Source organism: Poecilia latipinna, unplaced genomic scaffold (genome assembly GCF_001443285.1).
Source record: "Poecilia latipinna isolate Pla-1442-1.1 unplaced genomic scaffold, P_latipinna-1.0 Scaffold379, whole genome shotgun sequence".
NCBI classification, from domain to species: domain Eukaryota; kingdom Metazoa; phylum Chordata; class Actinopteri; order Cyprinodontiformes; family Poeciliidae; genus Poecilia; species Poecilia latipinna.
Window position 1 is genome coordinate 137628 of NW_015112995.1, and position 22439 is coordinate 160066.

At 38.7% G+C, this 22439-nt stretch overlaps 2 protein-coding genes across 11 annotated transcripts in view; one reads left to right on the forward strand and one right to left on the reverse strand.

The window, feature by feature from the left end:
• unc13bb (unc-13 homolog Bb (C. elegans)) overlaps positions 1-16269 on the reverse strand; it is a 70122-nt gene extending 53853 nt beyond the window's left edge. For 3 of the 10 annotated variants that reach the window (XR_001425548.1, XM_015036762.1, XM_015036761.1), the window contains exons 1-5: positions 15937-16237; positions 9842-9871; positions 3961-4060; positions 1543-1660; positions 1134-1257 (exon numbers count right to left, since the gene is read on the reverse strand). Coding sequence is in view for 9 of the 10 variants with exons in the window: in XM_015036762.1 (XP_014892248.1) it covers positions 1134-1257; positions 1543-1660; positions 3961-4060; positions 9842-9871; positions 15937-15958 (394 nt within the window). In the remaining variant the exon portion in view is untranslated. Of the gene's footprint in view, positions 1-1133; positions 1258-1542; positions 1661-3960; positions 4061-9841; positions 9872-15936 lie in introns of all 10 variants that reach the window. The other 7 variants (XM_015036759.1, XM_015036758.1, XM_015036757.1 and 4 more) reach the window with 5 other exon arrangements.
• A 1382-nt stretch (positions 16270-17651) lies between these two features.
• Positions 17652-22172, forward strand: stoml2 (stomatin (EPB72)-like 2). Its single transcript, XM_015036768.1, has 10 exons — positions 17652-17853; positions 18760-18894; positions 19282-19381; positions 19475-19533; positions 19599-19700; positions 19784-19918; positions 20758-20902; positions 20975-21054; positions 21265-21393; positions 21469-22172. The coding sequence occupies exons 1-10, from the start codon at positions 17812-17814 to the stop codon at positions 21589-21591; spliced, it is 1050 nt and encodes a 349-aa protein (XP_014892254.1). The 5' UTR covers positions 17652-17811; the 3' UTR covers positions 21592-22172.
• Positions 22173-22439: the final 267 nt, after the last annotated feature.

Below are 22439 nucleotides of genomic sequence, written 5' to 3' on the forward strand. Positions count from 1 at the left end.
AGGAAACCACAACACGATGAAACCACAACACGATGAAACCACAACACGATGAAACCACAAGATGAAACCACAACGCGATGAAACCACGAGACGATGAAACCACGACAAGATGAAACCACGACACGATAAAAATGGGACGCTGCCCAAAAAAAGATAAAAAATGTGAGATTTTCTGTAATCCATGTCAATATGTTGTTCCTGCATTAGAAACCGACATGTTTCTCCCAGAAACAGCTCAAGATCAGGTAGATTTTAACTGAGACGTTTCCAAATATATTAATATTCTTGTTTTGATGCTGATTTTTTAAAAATTGTATTTAAGTCTGGACTTTAACTAGGCCGTTAGCATATAAATGTGCTTTCATCTAGATGGGACATTTGCATATTTTTGTTATGTAAAAGAAAAGGAGTAATTTCAATACGACTCAGGAAGAGATTTAAGCTAAAAATACTACAAAATATTAGCAAAAAACTATTGATAAAATATTAGAAGTGAACAATTAATTACATTGTTAGCAAAAATTGAATAAAATATTAGCAAACCATTTTTAATAAAAAAATATTTTTATAAAATATTTGCAATAAACATTTAAAAAAATAAAAACTACCAAAACTGTTACATAAAATTTTAGCTTTTTTTTTTTTACAAAATATGAGCAAACTATTTGTAGTAAAATATTAGCAATAAACAATTATAATATTAGCCATGAACGTAAGATATTTTAATAAAACATTAGCAATAAATTATTTATTCAATAATTTATAATAATCTATAATATATTTAAAACAATTATCAGAGAATCTTAATCAAATATTATCAATGATTTATTAATATAATATTAGCAATAAGCTAATTTTGCAATAAACTAATAAAGTAAAATGCAGCATTTCATACAAAAAAATAAAATGTGACAATTAAAAAGAAAGATCCAAGTGACACATTCATTTGGGTTCAATTACAGAAAAAAAGAAAAACAGAAGAAAATCACTACTAGATTTTCCAAAACTTAAATCTTCAAAAACAAAGAATTTGGTTAATCAATAAAATCAATTAATTAATTTGGGATCAACAGTTTGATAAGACACTGTAAAAACAGATTCATTTGAACATTTTTATGTGAGGTGAGACTCACCGAACGGCAGCTCGAAGCGCGTGTCCAGCAGAACTCGGTGAGGCGTCGGGTTCTTGGTGCCATAAATCTCGTCAGCCTTCATCAGAACCTCAGCGTCCAGGAAGATCCACTCGCCTGAACCTTCCTGTGATTAGATACGATAAAACATTTCACCCAAACCGCCGTGATGTCATCAGCCACTGTCGTTTCAGGAAGCTTAAACAATGACGCTGCTAGCTATAGCGCCTATTAGCCGCTATAGCTACCTGTAGCGCCTATTAGCTGCTATAGCTAGCTGTAGCGCCTATTAGCCGCTGTCCTCTCCATTAATATACATCTGTGTGACTCGTTTCTGTGGTTTTTAGTAAATCGTTGACGGGATTCGGCGTCTCTGGGTGTCATCTGTTGCCAGGTAAGTTTGAGCCCTGACCTCCTCAGACTGGCGGATGTTCTTCAGGGGGATCCAGGCCGTTCCCACCATGGTGTCCCAGATGAGGCCTTTGTTCCACACCTCCACAATGAGTCCCAGGTCCAGCCGGTTGATCTCACTGGAAGGCAGAAACAGCTGTATTACTGGGAAATGTTGATGTTTTCCTGACGCACTGGGTGGAAAATGTCACAGATAAAAGAAGGGGAAGCTTTGTTGCTTGGAAAAACATTTAAAAGAGCTGAAATCTCGACATAATTACCATCAGGCTGGAACAAAAGATGCTTTCTGTTTTGTTTTAGCTGCTATAATCCACCCCTGCTCGTCTCATTCAACATGCTACTCAAAGGGCTTGATGGCAGCATAAAAAAGGGGCCTCCACTCTGAAAGGAGCTGCATGACTGGGACATTTGCATGTGGAAGTTTAGAACCATCGAGAGCCAACAAAAGGAAGATGCGAGAAAAGATAATCAAAGGCAGCAGATAATTGGGACGCAGCAGCCAGGTGCAGAGATAAAGGCTGAGACGAATAAACAGCAGATCCCATCATCAAACTGGGACAAACTGGGAGACTTCAACCAATAGTTTACATTTTTATCATTTAATACCAGAAAACTCACATTTTAATGCCAAACAGCATCTCAGGAAGCAACTGAAAATGTTTTATTAAATTATCGCTGTAAAAAACAGACGAGCATTTTGGAGAAATTACCAAACTTAAATTAAAATATGCTCTCTGGTTCGCCTCTTTTGTCAAATAGACATTTAAGATGGTATTAAGCAAAGTTTATATAATGTGAAGTGTTTTTTTAAAAGGTCTGATGTAATTTTCTAATTTTAAATGTCAAGTTGTCATTAACTGCAAGTGGAAAATCATCATAATTAATAGAAATAAGGGCTGGAAAACACCAGACTGAGACTAATTCATCTATGTAACGTGTTTCATTAAAATAAACGACGTTTTCAATAAGTTACTGAATGGGTCTGTATAATAAAAGTTTGAGATTATTTAACAGAATCTCAAACTTTAATGACTTTTTATAACCAATAAGGACAATATCAGTTTTACAGCATAAAAATAATCAGGTAACAAAATAAAATTAAAGAAAAAAGCTTTAAAAATTGTTTTTCAGTGAATGTATTCTGAAGGGTTAATAAGTAGTGGGCACTGCTAACCAAAAGCTAGCTGTGCTAACACTAAACTGTTAATCATAAACATTAGACATGCTAATGCAAATGAGCTACATCAGCACTGTACTTAGCGGAAGCTAATGCTAAAGCTCCGACTTCAATTGAAATGAAATCTTCCATTCGGACACCGATTTCATTTTGTTTACAAAACAACAAAGCAAATTGGCACTTTATAAATTATTTGGAAAGATTTTTTTCAGGGAAGCTAAGTGTGCTAAAGGGTTTCAAGCAAAAATGCTAACGTGCTAAACGAAAGATTAGCTCCATCATTAGTGGATTAGCGGCAGTCATTATTGAGAAATATTTCCTAAAATAGCTAAACTGATATTAAATTGACATAATTAATTGTTCTTCAGCTTATTGATCATTAGACGGTGGCGGCCATTTTAACTGTTGTAAACAATGAGTTGCAGTGGGATGCTAACATCGTTTTGGAGTCGTAAGCTAGTCGAACAAAACTGATTTCAGTCGCATTTAATGAATAGTAGGAATTCCTTAAGTAGCAAAATGTTTATATTCATGCTCTTATTTTGAAAGGGTGACGCAGCAGTTCCATTTCCTCTCCTCAACTTCTCTTTTTCCAGAATAACTTCATTCATACTTCTAGTGTGTATGATCATGCAAACAAAACGGGATTTCATTAAAAAGAAACAATCTGAACTGAGAATAAAAAATGTTTTTCATTAAAATCCTGGAAAATAACGGATACATTTCTGGATTTGACCCGATTTGTTGCTGGAAACTCGACGTTTTGCCTCCGACAGACGCTGAATGACTTCAGGGCGACACATCAGTGAAGATGAAGGTCTGGAAAAACAAACACTGCAGCAAAGACAAACAATGACGCAAGGCAAACCAACATGGTGGCCATGTCATCACCACGGAAACGCTTCGCCATTGGAAAATTTAGAAAATTAAACCAGTCACAGCATAAACAGCTGCAGCATAACTGCCAAAGTAGGTCAAAGGTCAACAAAAAACCATGTATCAGAGCTGCTGCCATATTGTCTCTTATTGCCGAGTCAGACCCCTGGTGAAGGTTTGTTTCTGAAAAATGAAGGTTTGTTTCTGAAAAATGAAGGTTTGTTTCTGAAAAATGAAGGTTTGTTTCTGAAAAATGAAGGTTTGTTTCTGATAAATGAAGGTTTGTTTCTGATAAATGGTTTGTTTAGAATAAGTGAACATTTGTTTTGGTTTCTGATAAATGTGTGGACGTGTTTAGTGACTCACAACATGAAGTCCTGCTCCCAGCAGGGCAGGTCGCCGCGCACCGTGATGGTTGTGCTTTTAACATTCTGGACCTTCAGCGTCACGTAGGTGTTGAACTTCTCTGAAACAAAACAGAACAATATGAAATATTTCTGTGTGGAGTAACAATGAGAAGAGAAGAATAATCAGCCACAGATCCGAGTATCGCTGAGAGTCTATAAACCTGTCGGAGGCAAAAAGGATGGAAAATATCAACGTCGGCCATTATTACGATGGATGGATGGATGGATGGATGGATGGATGGATGGATGGATGGATGGATGGATGGATGGATGGATGAATTCTGTTTCCTGATCTAACAGATTCTTCTGAACTCTTATTGTGAAACTCTAAATCTCTCACCTTTACCTGTTGGTTGAACTGAACCGAACCAAACTGACCCAAACTGACCCGACCTGAACCAAACTGACCCAAACTGACCCGACCTGAACCAAACTGACCCAAACTGACCCGACCTGAACCAAACCGAACCAAGCTGACCCGACCTGAACCAAACCGAACCAAGCTGACCCAAACTGACCCAAACCGAACCAAACTGACCCAAACTGACCTGACCTGCCTGCTTTGCTGTCCCGTTATCAGCTGGTGAAGGATCAGTCGTTCCACTGAGAGTGAAAGCAGATCACTCTGCCTCTGCCAGGCCACTGACCCGTTAATCTCCTCAGAACCAAACTTTTCGCCTCCAAACGTTCATCTTGCGCCGCCTCAACCACTTCCTCTCATGAACGCCTCACAGTTTCCATGGAAACCATAACCATGCAGTCTGTGGCCATGTTGGGCCGTTTCCTGGTGACCCTTGACCCGTCGATGTGCAGCTAAAGGTCTCCGTCAGCCCCAATCCCAATCAAAACCGAACTCAAATCCACCTGGGTCAAAGGTGAAGTTGTCTGAAACCATCCAGTTCAAAGTGAGCGACTCAGAAAACCAGCCAATCAGAGACGAGCTCAGAGAGCCGGAGTGTGTTTTCACACCCAGAGATCTGTGGACTTCCTGCCAGCCAGATGTTTGCTGCTGGGGGAGGGGCAGGAGATTAGGAGGCCTGAGCTGCATGAGCTCCTGATGACTGCAACAGGCTGCGGGGAGCAGCATCCCGCTCACAGCTGCTGGCCGTTTCCTACTACTCGCCGCTCTGACGGGGAGCATGTGGCTAACAGGAGCAGAAAAACCTGAACTGATAAAAACCTGCATCATCCAGCTGTTTTATCAGGATTTTATGATAGAAGTAAAGCTGCAGCTAATGATTATTTTAGTAATCAATAATTCTGGTGATTAATCTTATTGCTGAAATGTGTTTCACAAATAAACGTGATTGATTAAAAACAAAAAAGAATTAAAGGGATTGTTTACTTAAATGTTTTTTCTTGTATATCTGTAATATAATGTTAGCTTCAGTAGTTTCTGCAGAACCTGACGTGTATATTTGTTGTCCGGCAGTTCAAAGTGTTTTATATGACATATATATGAAAGCAGGTGAGTTTTTAGCCTGGATTGTAAAAAGTTTTATTCCTTAAAACAGACATATTATATGAAATTCACTGTTTTGCACATTGTTGTTCTTCCATTTTGGTTTCTACTGCTTCTAAAAATTAAAGGAACAAAAAAACATTCAATAAGTTAATGCTATTTGGTGTCTGGAAAATTATATATTATAAATATAAAGCAAGTTGGGAAGCTAAGACACCTAGCATCAATGCTAGTTGACACGCTATAGGTTGGCATTTACAAAGCAGCCAATCAGCTTGTGGCATTCATTTTTCCTTGGCTGTGATTGGCTGATTCTCTAAAAGTGGAGATAATAAAATCAGAGGATGTTAGCTTCAGTGGTAGAGCCAAGATGTTTTCCACTGTGTGTATTAATGCATGTTACAGTATATTTGGTGTCTAAAGTTTAAAATGAGCATTTTTAGTTTGGGTCTCAAGTTATTAAAATAAAAACAATATTCTGCCCAGGGATCAGACTGTAAAGGTAAAGCCAGGTTTAATCAGACCCACCTTTTGGTTTTTGGGAAACAAAAGCCAACAATCAGCTGTTGCTCCCATGACTGCACTAAGCAAAGATGTTCCTGGTTGCCACGGAAACACCCCAAAACATTTACCCTGCCCTGGTGCCAGATAGATACACTGGAAGAAGATCCAGACACCACTTTACTGAGAGGAAAGCTTAAAAAAAATAATATTTAAACACCAAAAGCTGCTGTGAAGGTAACCAGGCGACTTTAACAGAATATGAACCTAATTAGCGTCCGAAGCGGACAGTAGCAGCAACACGCAGCCTGGGGGACGCTCCGGCCCGTCCCTAATTAGATCGCTCATGCCTTGTGCCTCACTTGGGCCGACTCCAGCCTGCACCAGATAACAGGAAGAGGATGTATGGATTAGATAACAGCCGTTTAGAGGCTGTGGGCCTTTTTACAGCAGGTGCCGCCAACCATCCAGCTGATGTAATCTGCTCTGTTAAGGAGGGAGCAGCAAAATCCGCCTGGAAAAAACCAAAACGTCCATCTGACCAGTCAAAATGCAACTCCTTCTGCAGCAAATGAGTCACTAACTGTGTTTCCATCAAGGGTTTTAATGGCCATTTCATTGATGGAAACAACTAATTCTTAAATGACTAAAAAAAAAGTTTTGCTCACTTTAGATGGTTTTTGTTTTTTTACGAAAACGAGTTAAAGATTCAGACCCGTTAGCTGAATAAGTTCTGACGTAGCGAACTTTCCCAACCACTGGTGGCTCTGTGCCTTACCAGAGGCACCAAACTGAGAAAAGGTTTCTGTTCGTTTGAATTCACGCCTTGCATAGTCTGGATGATTCGCCCCAAACCAATGGATGGAAACACACCTAATACACATTTATTTTCCTTTTTCTGACATTTTAAAAGCTCACAATTAGATGGAAACATAACTATTTGGACAAAATCAAAAAATGTGGGACTATTTTCATTAAAGACAACCTGTTACTACAGGTTAGGATGGGTTTACAGGCTAACCAAAACGTCTTCATCACATGAGATTTTAGCTGTTTTATGGCGTCTCGTCACTTTAAATCCAACAACCTCAGGTGTGTTGAAGGAGTAACATGTCTAAAAGTTAAACGGAAATGCTTAATTATGGCACTTTTAGGTTTCCATACGTACCACTTTTTTGAGTTAAATAACTGAAATAAATTTACTGTTTAATAATATTCCAATTTCTTCAGCTCAGGATTGTTTTTGTGTAACTACAAACCAGCTAATGCCTAAAAAACCGTTTAATCTTAGAAAATGTAACATTTGAAGAACACCAGTTTAATTTGTGTAGTTTTGTTGAAAGTGAATAAAAAATTTACAGTGAAAATAGTTTATTGTTGAGCCAAAATGTCCAAAACTGAAGACTATTACATGATGAAAAGCTCAACTTAATCCTAAGTAACAAATCTGGTGTCATGAAAATGAAAGAGTTTTTTTTATTGTGACTTAAATAAGAAGTTAAAATGTGTTTTTGTTTTATTATTAAGCGGAGCTGCAGTTGCTGCTTGTTCGCACGGAGGGATTACAACCGTAGGACGATGTTTAGAGAGAGCAGACATCAGTCATCAGATAAACCTCCCACGCAGCCCGAGGCTTCAGTCAAATGTCTTCATTTATTATTGATCAAGTTTTTTTCCCAATAATTTACTGAGGAAAAACTCAGGCAGTCGGAAAACTGACATTTCCAATTCGGACGCAGTCAAACCTCTGCTGTCACCAAGAGGATCTAAACTGTTTATATTCATAAATATCTGATCTGAGTCCGAATTATTTCTGTTAACGGAGAAGAATGAGGCTCAGTGGGAAAACAGAAGAAGAAAAACACCAACAGCTGCTGAATATTTCCTTATCGAGCCGCGGTTTCCTGCAGCAGGCGGTGGAAACAGAGGCAGCTGGCCGGCGGCCCGGGCAAGGTCACGCTCTGATCCAAACGGACCGGCGTGTTCAGGAACAACACATGACCCAAAACCAGGTGGAAAAGACAGGCAGGTGTGGCTGCAGCACAATGCAAACATTCCTCAGACCAACCTTATGTAAACGTTAGATTGTCTTCCAAAATCTCACGTCTGCTTAAGAAGAGCAAATAAAGATTAAGACGAGGAAATGATGACGAAAGAGAGGGACGGCAGCAGACGGATGGCGCCAAGAATCACTAATATTGTTCAGTTCTGGGATTGAATGGATGAAAACTACGACTCAGGGAAAAAAGGCAGAGTCAGCAATTCTGATAAGCAGATTGAGAGTAAATCTGTTTTACACCTGATAGTCCAGAAGATTTGGCTTGATTTGGGACCAAAGTTGCCACATTTGTTACATTTTCAGCTGCTGCTGTTTACTTTCACTTTGCTCTGTGACTAACAAACCAAACCAATTGAAAAACCTGTTCCCCTCCTCGCCTGTGGGGGCGCTGTACCAAGAACCAACAAAAGAAACAACACAAAAACCTCTGAAGACACTGAGCTCAACCTCCTTCTTCACAAAATGAAAACAAAAATGGAGTAGAGTCAAATTTTAATGGTTTGAAGATTTCTCTTTTGTCATTTGTAAAAAAAAAAAAACACAGCTAGCGTTGGCTAGCTAGCATGTTTGTTTTGGTTGTATTTACCCAGAATTCCCTGCTTTTGGAGCGGTTTCTGGTCCGTTTGACATTCACAAAGTATTTCTATGAAAACTTTTGACTGAACGTCACTTCACAATCCTTAAACAAGTCCAGTATACTTAATTTCCTTCCACTCAACTTTCCGTTAATATGCTGCAATACTCAGCTGTATGTAATAACAATCAAAACTGACAAAGACTTTATTTTTATGTCTGTTTAGAATGAATTCATATAAAACATAAGTTTTACTTTCTACATCAAATTTCACAAGTAAAATCATTTTTTGCTGCTAATTTTATTTATTAAGTTGCATTTAATGAATGTAGGACTGACTGTATTTCTATAAAGCAAACATTTCACTGTTTAACTTCTCTAAATCTGCATCACTGAGCACCTCTAGAAAATATATTAAACATCTTTGAATGCAAAACGCTTAGCAACAAAACTAACATTTACAGTGTTTCAAGGCTTAACTCCTTAAAAGAAGAGTCTGTTGTGATAACCTGACACCTCAGGGAGCCGCTGGATTAGCAGAGTTATCTCTCATGTTTGCTCTGGGACAGGAAGGCTGTGCAGTTTATAGCAGAAGAAGAAGTAGAAGCTTAGCACATGCAAACATCTGCAGGGATGATCAAGTTTCCAATCGATGCAAGTCAAACATCATAACTTCCACTTGGAGCTCCTGGCTGCTCCTCTCTGAATGTCGCCGGGCTTCAGGTTGGGCGAGGATTTGCTCCCAGGAGCTGAGCTCACCTGGCTGCAGCTGAAGGACGCAGGATTAATCCATCATCAACCCGCTTTCACTCACTCGCAAGGATGTAACCGATTAACCTAAATGAGAAACCTGCAGGTGGCCAACATCCAACAACACCTACTTTAAGGTAATCAGCACTAATTAAGAGCTTTTAGAGCAGGTGTGGCCAAGTCTAGACCTCGAGAGCTTCAGTGACACAACTTCTAGATGCTTTCTAAGGGAGTTTTCACAGCTCATAGTCGAGCAGATTTGATTCCAGAGGGGATGAAAATTGTAACACTTGTTTCATTTGCACTTTGCATTGAGTCAAACGAACCAAACTAATTGAAAAAACAGTTCCCCTCCTCGCCTGTTGGGGGCGCTGCACCAAGAACTACTGAGGGAAACAACAGAAAAACCTCAGAAGAAGAAACTGAGCGCAACTTGATTTTTATGTGTAAAATGTGAAACATTTTGATTCTTTATTAAAGCTGAAAGTCCTTACCTGGTGCTCCTTGAAGTTTGGCTTTTTTCACTGGAGAAAAGACAGAAAAAGGAAATATTAGATAATTATTCTTTATTTATTTCAGACCTAGAAAACTCAGATTTTTCATTCTTTATAAAAATACCAGGTTTCGTCTGATTTCATGTCAGACATGGGAAACAAAATGGTTGTTGTGAAGTTTGTAAACATCTAGTTTAAACTGTATGTTGCATAAAACATAAATGAACGAAAAACAAAAGACAGAGTATTTAGCTAAAATGTAGAAGAAACTCCTGGATCCTCCACAGAAAGACTTTTCCACCAGAAATAAGATCAGATCCAATAATATCAGCTGTTCCTCAGAATTAAGAGCCTTTAAGCAGAAGAGCTACAATGAAGAAAAGTGGCATTAATGCGTCCAAATGGAGTCTGACTCAGAACTGGAAATGTCTGCCTGATTTTCTTCTTCAGAATTTATCCTGATTTTATCGTTTCATTCCTGGGAATTAAGGCCAGCCTTTCATCACCACCCAAACTTCAACATAATCATGAAACATAAGCTGAGACAGCTGCAGCACAAAACACAACATCTGGTAAACAAACATCACAGCAACAGGGGAAAAAAAGAGACTTTTGCTTCATTTTGTTTATTTTTTATCAGACCTGCCATCTTTACCCCTGATGCATCCATACAATAGCGTTTATGGGATTTTGAGGAGCTTTGTTGGGGATTAGTGCTGATTGCTGTGGTAGGGTTGTGTGTTAAACCTCTGCAGGCTGACATGCCAGATGGGAACAGAGGGATCGCACTAAATGATGCTTCATATTTCCATCCTCTCCGAGTTAGTGCCCTGAGCGACCCACTGTGCTTCCTTGAACAGGTTAGGATGGGTTTATGGCCTAAACAAAACATGTTCATTACATATTTTACACAAAAATAATTCTTATATAATGAGATTTTAGTTGTTTTATGGCACCTTGTCACTTTAAATCCAAACAACCTGCTGTTGGCCACGTTGGCCAACCCAAAATGCCTGTTTGGGGTTGCTAGGTAACGGGTGGAATTCTACTGGGGTTGCTAGGTAACGGGCAGTGACGTTACATTAGGAGGTTTTTGAAATGGCTTATTTTCCAGACACCAAAAAACATTTTTTGGCAAAAAAAAAACAAAAAAAAAACAGCTTGGTGTTTTCTTTTTTGTTTTGTTTTTTCCAAGCGTTTTTGTTGTTTTTAGAAATCCAACTGGAAGTACAAAAATTAGCAAAAAGGACTGAAACCTCACATGATCTCCACTGATGACAACAGGTAGAATGAGTTAATGGAGGGGCAAAAATGCAGAGAAATCTGCAACCGTTTCTTTCGTTCCACTGACGTAAATAAGCAGGCAGAGAAACTTTAATGTGGAAAAAACGGAGCACCATAGTGGTGCAAAAAGATCTGCATCAACTGATTTAATCGGTAACTTTGGGTCGTTCTTTGCTGCTGTTTTTCCAGCCATAATGCAGAAAATGCAGATTAACCTGCTGAGATGTTAATGATTATAAGAACCTGGAGAATTAAACAGTTTCACCTTTTAATGTCTAATAAGTCAGCAGTTAATCGCTACAGAGAAGAAATGTGTTACAATGCATTTCATTGATATAAATCATGATTTGACCTGAGATAGGAAATAAAGAGAAAGCAAAACTAAACAAGAGAGAAACAAAGTTCAAACAAAAGAGAAAGAAATAAAGGAAAGAACGAGAGAAGAGAATGAAAGAAACAAAACAAAAAAGAGAAAGAATGAAAAAGGAAGAGAGAACAAAAAATAGAGAACGAAACAGCAAAAGAACAAGAGAAAAAGGAAACGAGAGAAAGAATGAGCAAATGAGAGAAAAAGGGAGAGAAACAGATACAGAGAGAGGTAAAGAGAGAGAGAGCAGATGGCCTGGGGATTACTCCTCCGGGGCGATCCCTCGCTCTCTCCCATAATTCCTCTGCTGGTTCCTCTCAGCTCTGCAGTGACGGTTCAGGTCGGCCATATTTACATCGGCTGAGTGACGAATGAGACGCCACTTCAAAATGTCAGGTTTCTTTTTTCCACATTATTACTTTAACACTGAAGGATAATTTAAACTTATTTTCATGTTAAACTTTAAGCTATAATGTTCCAGCTGGAACCTTTGTGTTGTGTTCATGGTACGCCCGTAAATCTGACGCACAAGCTACGTCCGCTAACCACAGCGGTGAAAGCTGCTACTCCTGTCTCACTGGGGGTTAATTTCTCCACCCAGAAATGATCTGATTGGACCCTGGAAAGACTATTGTTGTGTTCAAATTGTGCTAACAGGAGTTAGCCTATCGGAGAAGCTAATGAAGCCTAAAATAGCATCTCAATGCTAACCATGTAGCAGCAGACGCTAATGCTAATGTTAGTGAGCATTTCTATAGAAGCTCCATAAAGCTGAACTTTACACCAAACTGATCTGATCTGTCATAATCTAACAGATTAAAAATAATAAATATCTTTGCATTTGACATCATCTGTCCATTTATTCAATAATTTAGCAAGATAATTAGGTTTTCATATTTCTTTTGTTTTTATATTAGTGCTTTCAGTGTTTTTACTTAACCAACCTACTCATGTTGTTAAAGTTTAACTAAATGTATATTTTCCTTAATAATAAATAGATATAAAAAATTGCGATAATTTATTAAAGAAATTCAACATCAGAAATTAATTTAGATGCAATATACAACAGATTTATTAAAGCAGGATTATGCTTCACTTTATTCAAACTGGAATCAATAAAAGTGGTTTTAAATCTGCCTGACATCAGGTAAATAAAATCACGTTTCCAACACTGTGGCGTCATGGGAAACACGTGGCGTGACCCATGCACATCCCCAAAGAGCCTCATGTAAGGGCAACACACTTATCTGTTGTGAAATGGCGTCGCCATGGAGACCAATCATCGCAAATAGCAATAAATAATCAACGATGTTAAGTCGAGCCATGAGGGTGTGAGTCATAACATCAGCTCTCTGTCCAATAGCAAACGCCAATCAATGGATGAAACACCTGAAACGTCCAGTCTGGGTTCAATCGGCCCATTGAAGTGAATTTAATTTTTGATGCATCGTTGCGCCGCATCAATGACCAAACCTCCATCTTTGAACCTGCTGGGTATAAAAATGTCCTTTTCCTTTCTGGAACAGAAGCAAACGGGTCTGAACTGAGCGTCTCTCCTCTCATCCAGTCTGTTGAGGTCAAAACGACCTTTCAGCCCTTAAAGTTCATGAAATAATTACTCAGCTGCTAAAACTTAATATACACAAGATGTTAGAATATACTGTCATTATTTTAATGTAGGATTTATCCAACAAAGCTTAACTGGTTCCGTTTTCCACAGCCAAATGCCACTTCATTAGTTTCCATTACAAAATGTGAGCGAAATGTCAAAATAACACAGTTTTGCAATTACTGTTTCCATTAAACAAGAAACTTTTGTTCATGCAATAAGTTATTAAAAAACATTGTCCTTCCACTTCTCCTCGTCTTCTATCATCTTTTCCACCAGTAGTAACATCTGGTTATTGGTCATGTGACTCGTGTGACGTGAAAAGTGTTTCCATTGCAGTTTTTCAAAATAAATCCACTTTGCTGTGGAACAACCTCATCCAAGAGCAAAAACTTTTTGTCAAAAAACTCGAGTTTTTCATAACTGCTGTGCCTCCATTAGGCAGATTTATTTTTGGAATTCCAATTTGCATAAGAATCCAACCTGTGCAAGACTTTTTCACGGCAGCCTGAACGACTCCATTTCGATCTTTTCACCCAATAAAAATGAATCAGATTTTTGCCACTTCCATATGTTCATGTAAATCACACACATACGCAAGTTTGCTTGGTTTCAACAAACTCTTCACGTCAAAGTCCAAACTTTGACTTGAACTTCCAGAGTTGTTGACGTTTGTGAGCCAGATTTTAAAGAGCAAGAAAACAAAATCTCACAATTTATGGATGGATGGATGGATGGGTGGTTGGATGGATGGATGGATGGATGGTTGGATGGATGGATGGATGGACGGGTGGATGGATGGATGGATGGATGGATGGGAGGATGGATGGATGGATGGATGGATGGTTGGATGGTAAAACCATTTGCTGTTACTGCTATAATTAAACTACAGCTGCTCTATCAGCACATAAAGACATTAAATAAACTACCAACCAAACTCCTGTCGAGTCTTTCATTCACTCTGATCTCCTGCTACCCGGAACCATTGAGCCCAAAACGATCAGAAATGTCTCCGTTATGTGTTAATCAGAACAGAACAGCTGAGTCCCATCTCCTTACAGACTGGAACGATTTAAAGGATTTTCTTGAGTTTTTTTCCGGTCAGCAGGTTTTCTCATCACGGAGGTCCAGTTGTTGGTTTTGGGCTTTGCAGTTTATTCACTCCTGCTCTGTTAGCATCACCGGGTCAAACCGCTTCACAGAATTAGAAATTACATAAGATTACTAATGTAAAGATGGCGGAGCAGGATCCTCCCTTCCCATTTTAATCTCTAAGGGTTTCCTCTCATATGTTTGTCGTATCTCAATGTAAACGAACAATAAAAACGTAATTAAGCTTCAAGCAGCTGTTGCTCCGATAAGTTAAAACTGGGTCAACAGACTCTTCAGAGGCACCATGTCATAATTATTTTTACAACCATTTAAGTTTTACTGTTCACAAAAACTAAACGGCAAAACTGGAAAATTCAACCTAAAATACAATTTTTTAGGAACTAGCATAAGTTTATTAAATACAATGTGTATTTTCATATTAAATTAATAAAGTCATCATTTTTGCGTTAGACGATGTTCACCAATCAGATATTAGGAGGATGTTTAAGAAGCCACGTTGATTAACTGTTACTATGGAGATATAAATGTACCTTAATTAAATAAAATATTTTTTTACATTTGTTTTTGTTTGTTATTACTTAAATTTGGCAAGAACTATACAAAAATTTCATAAAATCTACAATAATTAATTTTTTTGTTGGCTATAGTTGCCTTTGACAGGAAAGAGGGTAATGAGGGACGAGGAAGACATGCGGCAAATGCACCAGGCCGGGAATCGAACCTGCAACAACCGGCATGAGGACTAAGGCCTCAATACATGGGTTGTGCCAAGCCCCTGTGCCACCACAGCACCATAATAATTAACTTTTAACTGCAATAAAAAATATTTAAATAAATTAGACTACCTATCAAAGCCAACACAACTCATGTAATTATAATTGATCTAAAGTCAACTTGATGAGCAGATTAACCAATCAGATGCTAGTTTACTTATACAATTTTTATCAAATGTATTTATTTCCCATTAATCCAAAACTATTACTTAATTATTTCTTAATTTGTTATATTGTAGCAATCACAAATGCGAATAAAATAACTACTGAAATTATAAATGATTTTACAATGTAATGAAACCCAAGGTTTAGTCTTCATTTTCACTTTTAAATATTTGATTGCAATTTAATACATTTGGGGCATATTTAAACTACTATATTACCTAAATATTATTTTTAGTTAAATTGAGGCAATTCTGGAACTCCATAAAAACATCACAGTATATGTAAAAATAACTATTAAAATTACACGACTTTATAATATCACAAAATCAAATTCTTATTCTTAATTTTGACTTAAATATTATTTTTGTTAAACTGAGGCACTTTTGGCACTCCATATTTGATCATAATACAGATAAAATAACTACTAAGATTACATCATTTGATAATGTCATGAAATCAAATTCTTATTCTTAATTTTGGCTTTTGATTATTTGATTGATTCAATACATTTGTGGCAGTTATTATTTGTGAAACTAAGGCACTTTTGGCATGCCATACTTCAAAGGAAATACAAATTGATCCTTAAATACTTTAAGATGCAATATTATTTGTGTATTGCACTTATTAAAACAAATATGTATTAAACAAATAATAGATTTATAGGATTGTAGCACTTTTTGTGCTTGATACACTTAATTTTGAAGTTACTCTATGAGGGACGATGATTTTCCGCCATCAGTTACACGAAACTCACTTAAAGTCGATGTAAAAAGCAAAGACCTACCTCTGACACACAGTAACGACATGACAAAGCGCTTCCAGCGACAAGCAGCAGGTAGTTTCACAGTTTGAGGCTCTCAGCGGAGATTTACTTTCAGTGAGGTAACATAATAAAATCCGTAAAAATGCTCTCAAAGCTCCAGTAAAATCCGTTTTTCGACGCTCGCAGGTTTCTGGCCGGCACCGGACGGGGAGTAAAGAGCAGCTGCTCCCCGCTGTGTCCACGCCATTATTAAAACTCTCATCCCAGCTTTCCACTCGGATGGAAAAGCTCGACAGAGCGCCTAAAAGGAGGAGGAGAGGACACCTGTTACTGGCGTCACAGCGGACCAATCAGAAGGAGCGCTGCAGCTGGAGGGCGGGGCGTTTTTAAGCTTTCCACCAATCGGTGAAGAGAGAGGGAGGAGGGAACACGTGACGCTTTCCTGACCTAACAATGAAATAACCCAAATTATAATTAATTTTTTTTATTAATTTGCGTTTGGTCCAGTTCTACATACTACTATATTACTGTATTATTTATATATTTTTGTCATACTTAGTTGTATGTTTTACACAGATATTTTTAAACATGAAATCAAAATGAACCTTTCCTGTTGCAGGTCAGTTAGAATTGACAGTTATATTATTCACTAAACATCAGAGTGTAATTGAAGAGTTTACATACTATAAAATACGATAAAATAAACTATTTTGGAATCTGAAATGAGCTAAATGGAGAAACAACTGGGGAAATATTTTATTGAACACCTACTTCCTTGTGTGACACCATGGGAAAAAAAAAACCTAAAGAAAATTTGTCAAAAGAGGCAGAAAATGAAAAAAATAGGAAGTTGACACCAGGAGAAAAGCAGAGTAGCATCCCCATACTGTGAAGTCCAGTAGTGGTAGCATCATGATGTGGGACTGTTTTGCTGCAGGAAGAAGAACTGGTGCCCTTCACATCATGGATTCCATCATAAGAAGAGAATATTATGTGGAAATACTGAAGCAAGATCTCAAGACATCAGTCAGAAAGTTAAAGTTTTGGGACAAATTGGTCTGCTAAATTAAAAAAATGGCTTAGAGAAAAATAAGGACGTTTCTGAATGACCATCACAAAGTCCTGATCTGACACCCAGAGAAGTAAACTTTAAAAAAGTACACAAACACATATATCTAGGGAAAGAAAAAAGTTTATTTTAAAAATCTCTTGTAGTTGGGCGTTTAGATAAAATAAATAAAGGATGATGGAATCCCAAACTGATCTGAAACATTAAACATTAAGTTTGATTTAGTAGCAGACAGGGAAGGAAAACAAGGGGCTTATTGAATTAATATTTAATTAACAATTAACAAACAGCACCGCCTAGTGAGACTATTCTATCATTACATTTGTATTAAACCAAATTGAGAAAATATATTTTCAAAATTATAAATTAATAGTGGTGCGTGATGCAACACACAGGGAAATAGCAATAAATATTTTTAATTTTATATTTTTTACAATAACAATCAGACAATTTGCGTGTTAGAGCTACTATTATTTTATTACTTGATTTTGTTACATATATTTTAAAGAAAATTAAAAAAAACATATGTTTAGCAGATGTTTTCTTTATACATTAATTTAAAATTGAAAATGAGCAAAAAGAAATACTAAAACGCACTTTCCTCGCACAATATAAAACCTGTTCCATTATTTATCAAAGCGGAACTACTCTCGCCCGGTTTCTGTTTCCAGCGTAGACGGACTTTTCAGTACTGCACCACTGATGTAACTTTCATTTCCTCCTAGAAGAGGGTCATCCACATGAGCCGTGAGCTCGTTTGCAGACCGGATCACAAAGCTGGAGCTGTCAAAGTAACAACTAAGAACTACATTTCATAAATAAGCAGAATGCTACGGACGTTGTGTCGGAGAGGCGGCGCCATTTTGCAGGTCAGTGTCGGTTTTCTTCGGCTTGTTAGCTCGTGCCACCAGACGTCATTCAGCGTGTAGACGTCAGTTAAAATTAAACCAAATGTTACTCTACACCTGTGGGTCTGGAACAAGCTAGTGTAAACATAAAATATTGGTTGATTTTTATTTATTTTTAGAGTCGAAATTTGATTTTATTACAAGCGGTTTTTATTTTATTTACCACTAATACATTTGAAAATTGTTTTTATTGTGTTGCTGTTTTGAGAAGTTTGCCTGTTTGTCCAAATTGTCTGACGTAATTTCCTTACTTGTAACGCAGGAGCGTCCATACACACCTGAGAGCAGATGGTCAATTAGGATCACCAAAGTAATTAGCATTTTCCTAATAGAGACGACTTGCCTCAAATATGAAGTTTACACACATTTCTTTGCCAAACAACCTGAAAACATGGCGCTGCTGGCTCCGTGAAGCAGTTCGTACCTGATTTCATATTATTTCCTATACATTAATATGGATTCATAATATAGCAGATTTCTGGAGTAGATCATGTTGCTAAATAATGCTTTGTATCAGACGTGTATGATTTATTTATTTCTGTTTTTAATGTTCACAAAATGCCTTTAGGAAGGGGAGAAATGGCAAAATGTGGGAAGGGACAAAAAGAGGACACGTTTTGGTTAATGGAGTCGTAGCCATGGCAACCAGAACAAGAGAGCAACAACAAAGACAGAAGAATTAAAACAGACAAAGAAAATATAATATTATATGACCATTTACAGAAAAAATTACCAATTTTGTTGACAGACGGACTGGAGATTAACTGATAATCATAGAAATTATTTAACACGTTATAATTACAGTAATCTGTTGTACTTTACTCAATGTGTGTGTGTGTGTGTGTGTGTGTGTCTTTCCGCCTGCAGCAGAGCCAGCGGTTCGGTCCGGTCCAGCAGCGCTGGGCCTCCAGTCTGCCCATGAACACGGTGGTTCTGTTCGTTCCCCAGCAGGAGGCCTGGGTGGTGGAGAGGATGGGCCGGTACCACCGCATCCTGGAACCCGTAAGAACCGCCCGTAACCATGGAAACGCTCCCAACTGGACCCTGTTAGACTTTATTAATTTTACTGGTCTGGATGAAGATGCAATAATATTCCAGCTTTTTTTCTTCCTTCCCTTCTATCCATCTCTTCCTTCATCTGTTCTTTTCCTTCTTCCTTCATTCCTTCTTCTCTTCCTTTTTCCTTCTCTCTTTCTGTGAATCTGTTGTTCATTTAAAATAAACTTAGATGAAGATTGATTCTGAAAAGTTTAACCACAAACTATCAGAATATTTTTTTTAGTTTTCTGCCTGAGTCATTTACCATGTCTCTGTAAATCTCTACAGATCGTGACCTTTGACCCATCTCTCCATGTGCTTTACCTCCTCTCTCTCTGTTTTTCCCTGCAGGGTCTGAACTTCCTCATCCCGGTGCTGGACAGAGTGCGCTACGTCCAGAGCCTGAAGGAGATCGTGATCGACGTCCCGGAGCAATCCGCCGTCTCTCTGGGTGAGCATCACTTCAAAATAAAAGCTTCTAACCAAGTTTACGCTCCCATCATTTCAAAATAAAAGCATCTAACCACATTTCTCACCCTCCTAGATAACGTCACGCTGCAGATCGACGGTGTGCTCTACCTGCGGATCCTGGACCCATTTAAGGTACGGCTGCAGGCTGTTAGCGGCCGTTTTAAGGTGATCTTAAAGTGACGGTGCGCTGCTTTCAGGCCAGCTACGGCGTGGAGGACCCGGAGTACGCCGTCACGCAGCTCGCCCAGACCACCATGCGCTCCGAGCTGGGGAAGCTGACCCTGGACAAGGTTTTCCGGGTAAATCCCAGCAGCGTCTCTTGTCCCTCCGGGTGTTTCCCTGTGGAGAGTTTTAATCACCGTCTGTCCGTTTGATCCAAAAGGAGCGAGAGTCGCTGAACTCCAACATCGTCCACTCCATCAACCAGGCGTCGGACGAGTGGGGGATCCGCTGCCTGCGCTACGAAATCAAAGACATCAGCGTCCCGCCGCGGGTCAAAGAGTCCATGCAGATGCAGGTGGGAGTCATGGACCGGGTCACACTGTGGATGTTTTTATTCTTCCATTTGAGTTTCTATTTCTCTGGCAACAAGTTCATGATTTATCTGGGAAATGAGTCGTTTCAAAAACCTTCTGAATGTTAAGTCACATTCAACTGGCACTGCACCGTTACCTAGCAACCCCACAGCACAGTTCTGACCGTTACCTAGCAACCCCACAGCACAGTTCTGACCGTTACCTAGCAACCCCACAGCACAGTTCCAGCTGTTACCTAGCAACCCAAGCTGAGCTCCAGGTGGTTTGGTGAGTTGGTTTTACCTCTGTACTGTGGTTCCTGGAAAACAACAATTGTTTAGTTGTTGACTTAGCATCCGGTTTGGGGGCGTGGCCAGCAGCAGATTGTCCTGATTTGAAGTGAGGAATTCCAAGAGATTAATCTCAGAAATGCTCTAGAAAAACAAGTATATGTCTTTGTTTCAAAAGTAAAAAGAAGTTTCACTTTTGAAAATCAGAAAGATTACAAAATTCAATTTTTTTTCACTTTTATGATTACGCTCAGAAATGTTCTATAAAAAAACTTTGAATGTTTTGAGTTTGAAAAGTCAAAAATGTTTTCTAGAAAAGTTTTTAGTAGAAATTAGCTCCTTTTTTCTGTCTCCTTTAGTCCTGATATGAAAGTATGTGGCACAGGTCAGATTTTTTTGGGGTGTAAAGTTTGCATTTCCCAGTTGTTTGATTTTAACTTGTTACTTTCTGTGAAATCTTATACCTTTAAGCAATAGAACATCAATTTTTTTTTAGTTGTACCAGTACAACCATCACAGAAACACCAGTTGATGTCATTAACTTTGTGAAGGTGGAGGCTGAGCGTAAGAAGAGAGCCACGGTCCTGGAGTCTGAAGGGACGAGGGAGTCGGCCATCAACGTGGCTGAGGGTCGGAAACAAGCTCAGATTCTGGCCTCAGAGGGAGAGAAGGCAGAGCACATCAATAAGGCAGCCGGTGGGTTTGGTCACCGTCTGTTTACTGGATGAAACCTTCATGTTATCTTAAGCTGGTGTTTGTTTCCTGCAGGTGAAGCCCAGGCCGTGTTAGCCATAGCTGAGGCTAAAGCTAAAGCTATCCGTCTGCTGTCTGAGGCGCTAACAGAGCAAGTGAGTCAAAGTGTTTCTTCCTGTCACTTCTCAGAATTTTGACTTTAGTCTCATAAATTGTATTTTAATCTTTGAATTTTCTCAGAATATTAACAAATGAAGTGAAAATAAAGTCTTTTTATCAGAATATTGCCGGTAAAGTCTGAAAACCTGTCCGTCCTGTGGTTGAGGTGTCTGAACGCTGCTGTATGTTCCTTTTTGTTTTCTCAGAACGGCAACGCGGCGGCGTCCCTCAGCGTGGCTGAGCAGTACGTCTCGGCGTTCTCCAACCTGGCCAAGCAGACCAACACCGTCCTGCTGCCGTCCAACACCGGGGACGTCACTGGGATGGTCACTCAGGTCCGTATCCACCGCTGCCTGCAGCATCCGTCTGGTTGCTAACGGTTACCGACTCATTTCGTTTGCTGTGTTCAGGCGATGACCATCTACAGCCAGCTGGCGAAGACGACTCCTGCAGGATCATCGGCGGCGGCGGCGGAGGAGAAGGCGGAGCTTCCTGATGGTTTGGCGTCAGCAGAGGAGCAGAGGACTCAGTGAAGGAAGTCGGGATGTTTGACCCAGGAAGTGATGAAGCAGATCCAGTGGAGGCGGCTCTGCTGACCGAACAGTTCCCTCCGACCCGACGGGACTGGGAGGAAAACCGAACCCAGTCGTCTGGTTTCTGTCGGATCTCCGGATCAGATCTCCAGTTAGTCGATCCTCACAGACTGTTTATGTTCAGCCGGCTTCAGCCTCCAGGACAGAAATGTTGTCTCATATGTAAATGCAGAAATACTCATGTTTTCAGCCATTTCTTTTTCTTTATAAGCGCCGTACACAATTATTGACCACCTTAATAAAGATTCATAAAAAACCTTTGAATAAATTTAATGTTTTATTGCAGTAACAGATTTTTTTACCTTCCTTGTCGTCATCCTGACTCTACAGAGGGAAAATAAATAATTCTGTTGGTCTGAAGGTCGATTATGGGAAAGTTCTGGAGATCAACATGAATCTGCCTTCACTGAGTGGCATGTTCTCTTGCCTTTCCCAGTTTGAAGATTGGAAACTTTGCCATCAAGTTGAAAGTTCTTGAGGGCCACAACATGCACTTATATCAAAAATAAAACTTAAAAATACATTTCTTGTGCGTTTTTTTATTTTTATTTGCTTACTATTGAACTAAACATGCAAAATGTTCTTGAAAGAAAAAGATTTTATTTTGTATTAACAGCAATCTAAATTATAACTCCATTTAGCTCCCAACTACATGTTTAGTTAGCTAGCTCAATATTTAGTTTGATAAATATTTAGCTAATAGCTGTAAAATTATGTTTCTAATGTTGTAATTAATATAATTAACTTGTAACTTTATATTTTAAATATTACGACCTGTTACTCAATAT

Excerpts from the sequence above, each read along its gene's own strand:
- stoml2 (XM_015036768.1), top strand. The coding sequence starts at position 17,812 with ATGCTACGGACGTTGTGTCGGAGAGGCGGCGCCATTTTGCAG. Across the intron at positions 18,895-19,281 it reads ACCACCGCATCCTGGAACCC|GGTCTGAACTTCCTCATCCC; the intron begins GTAAGAACCGCC and ends TTTTCCCTGCAG. Across the intron at positions 21,055-21,264 it reads CTGAGGCGCTAACAGAGCAA|AACGGCAACGCGGCGGCGTC; the intron begins GTGAGTCAAAGT and ends TTGTTTTCTCAG.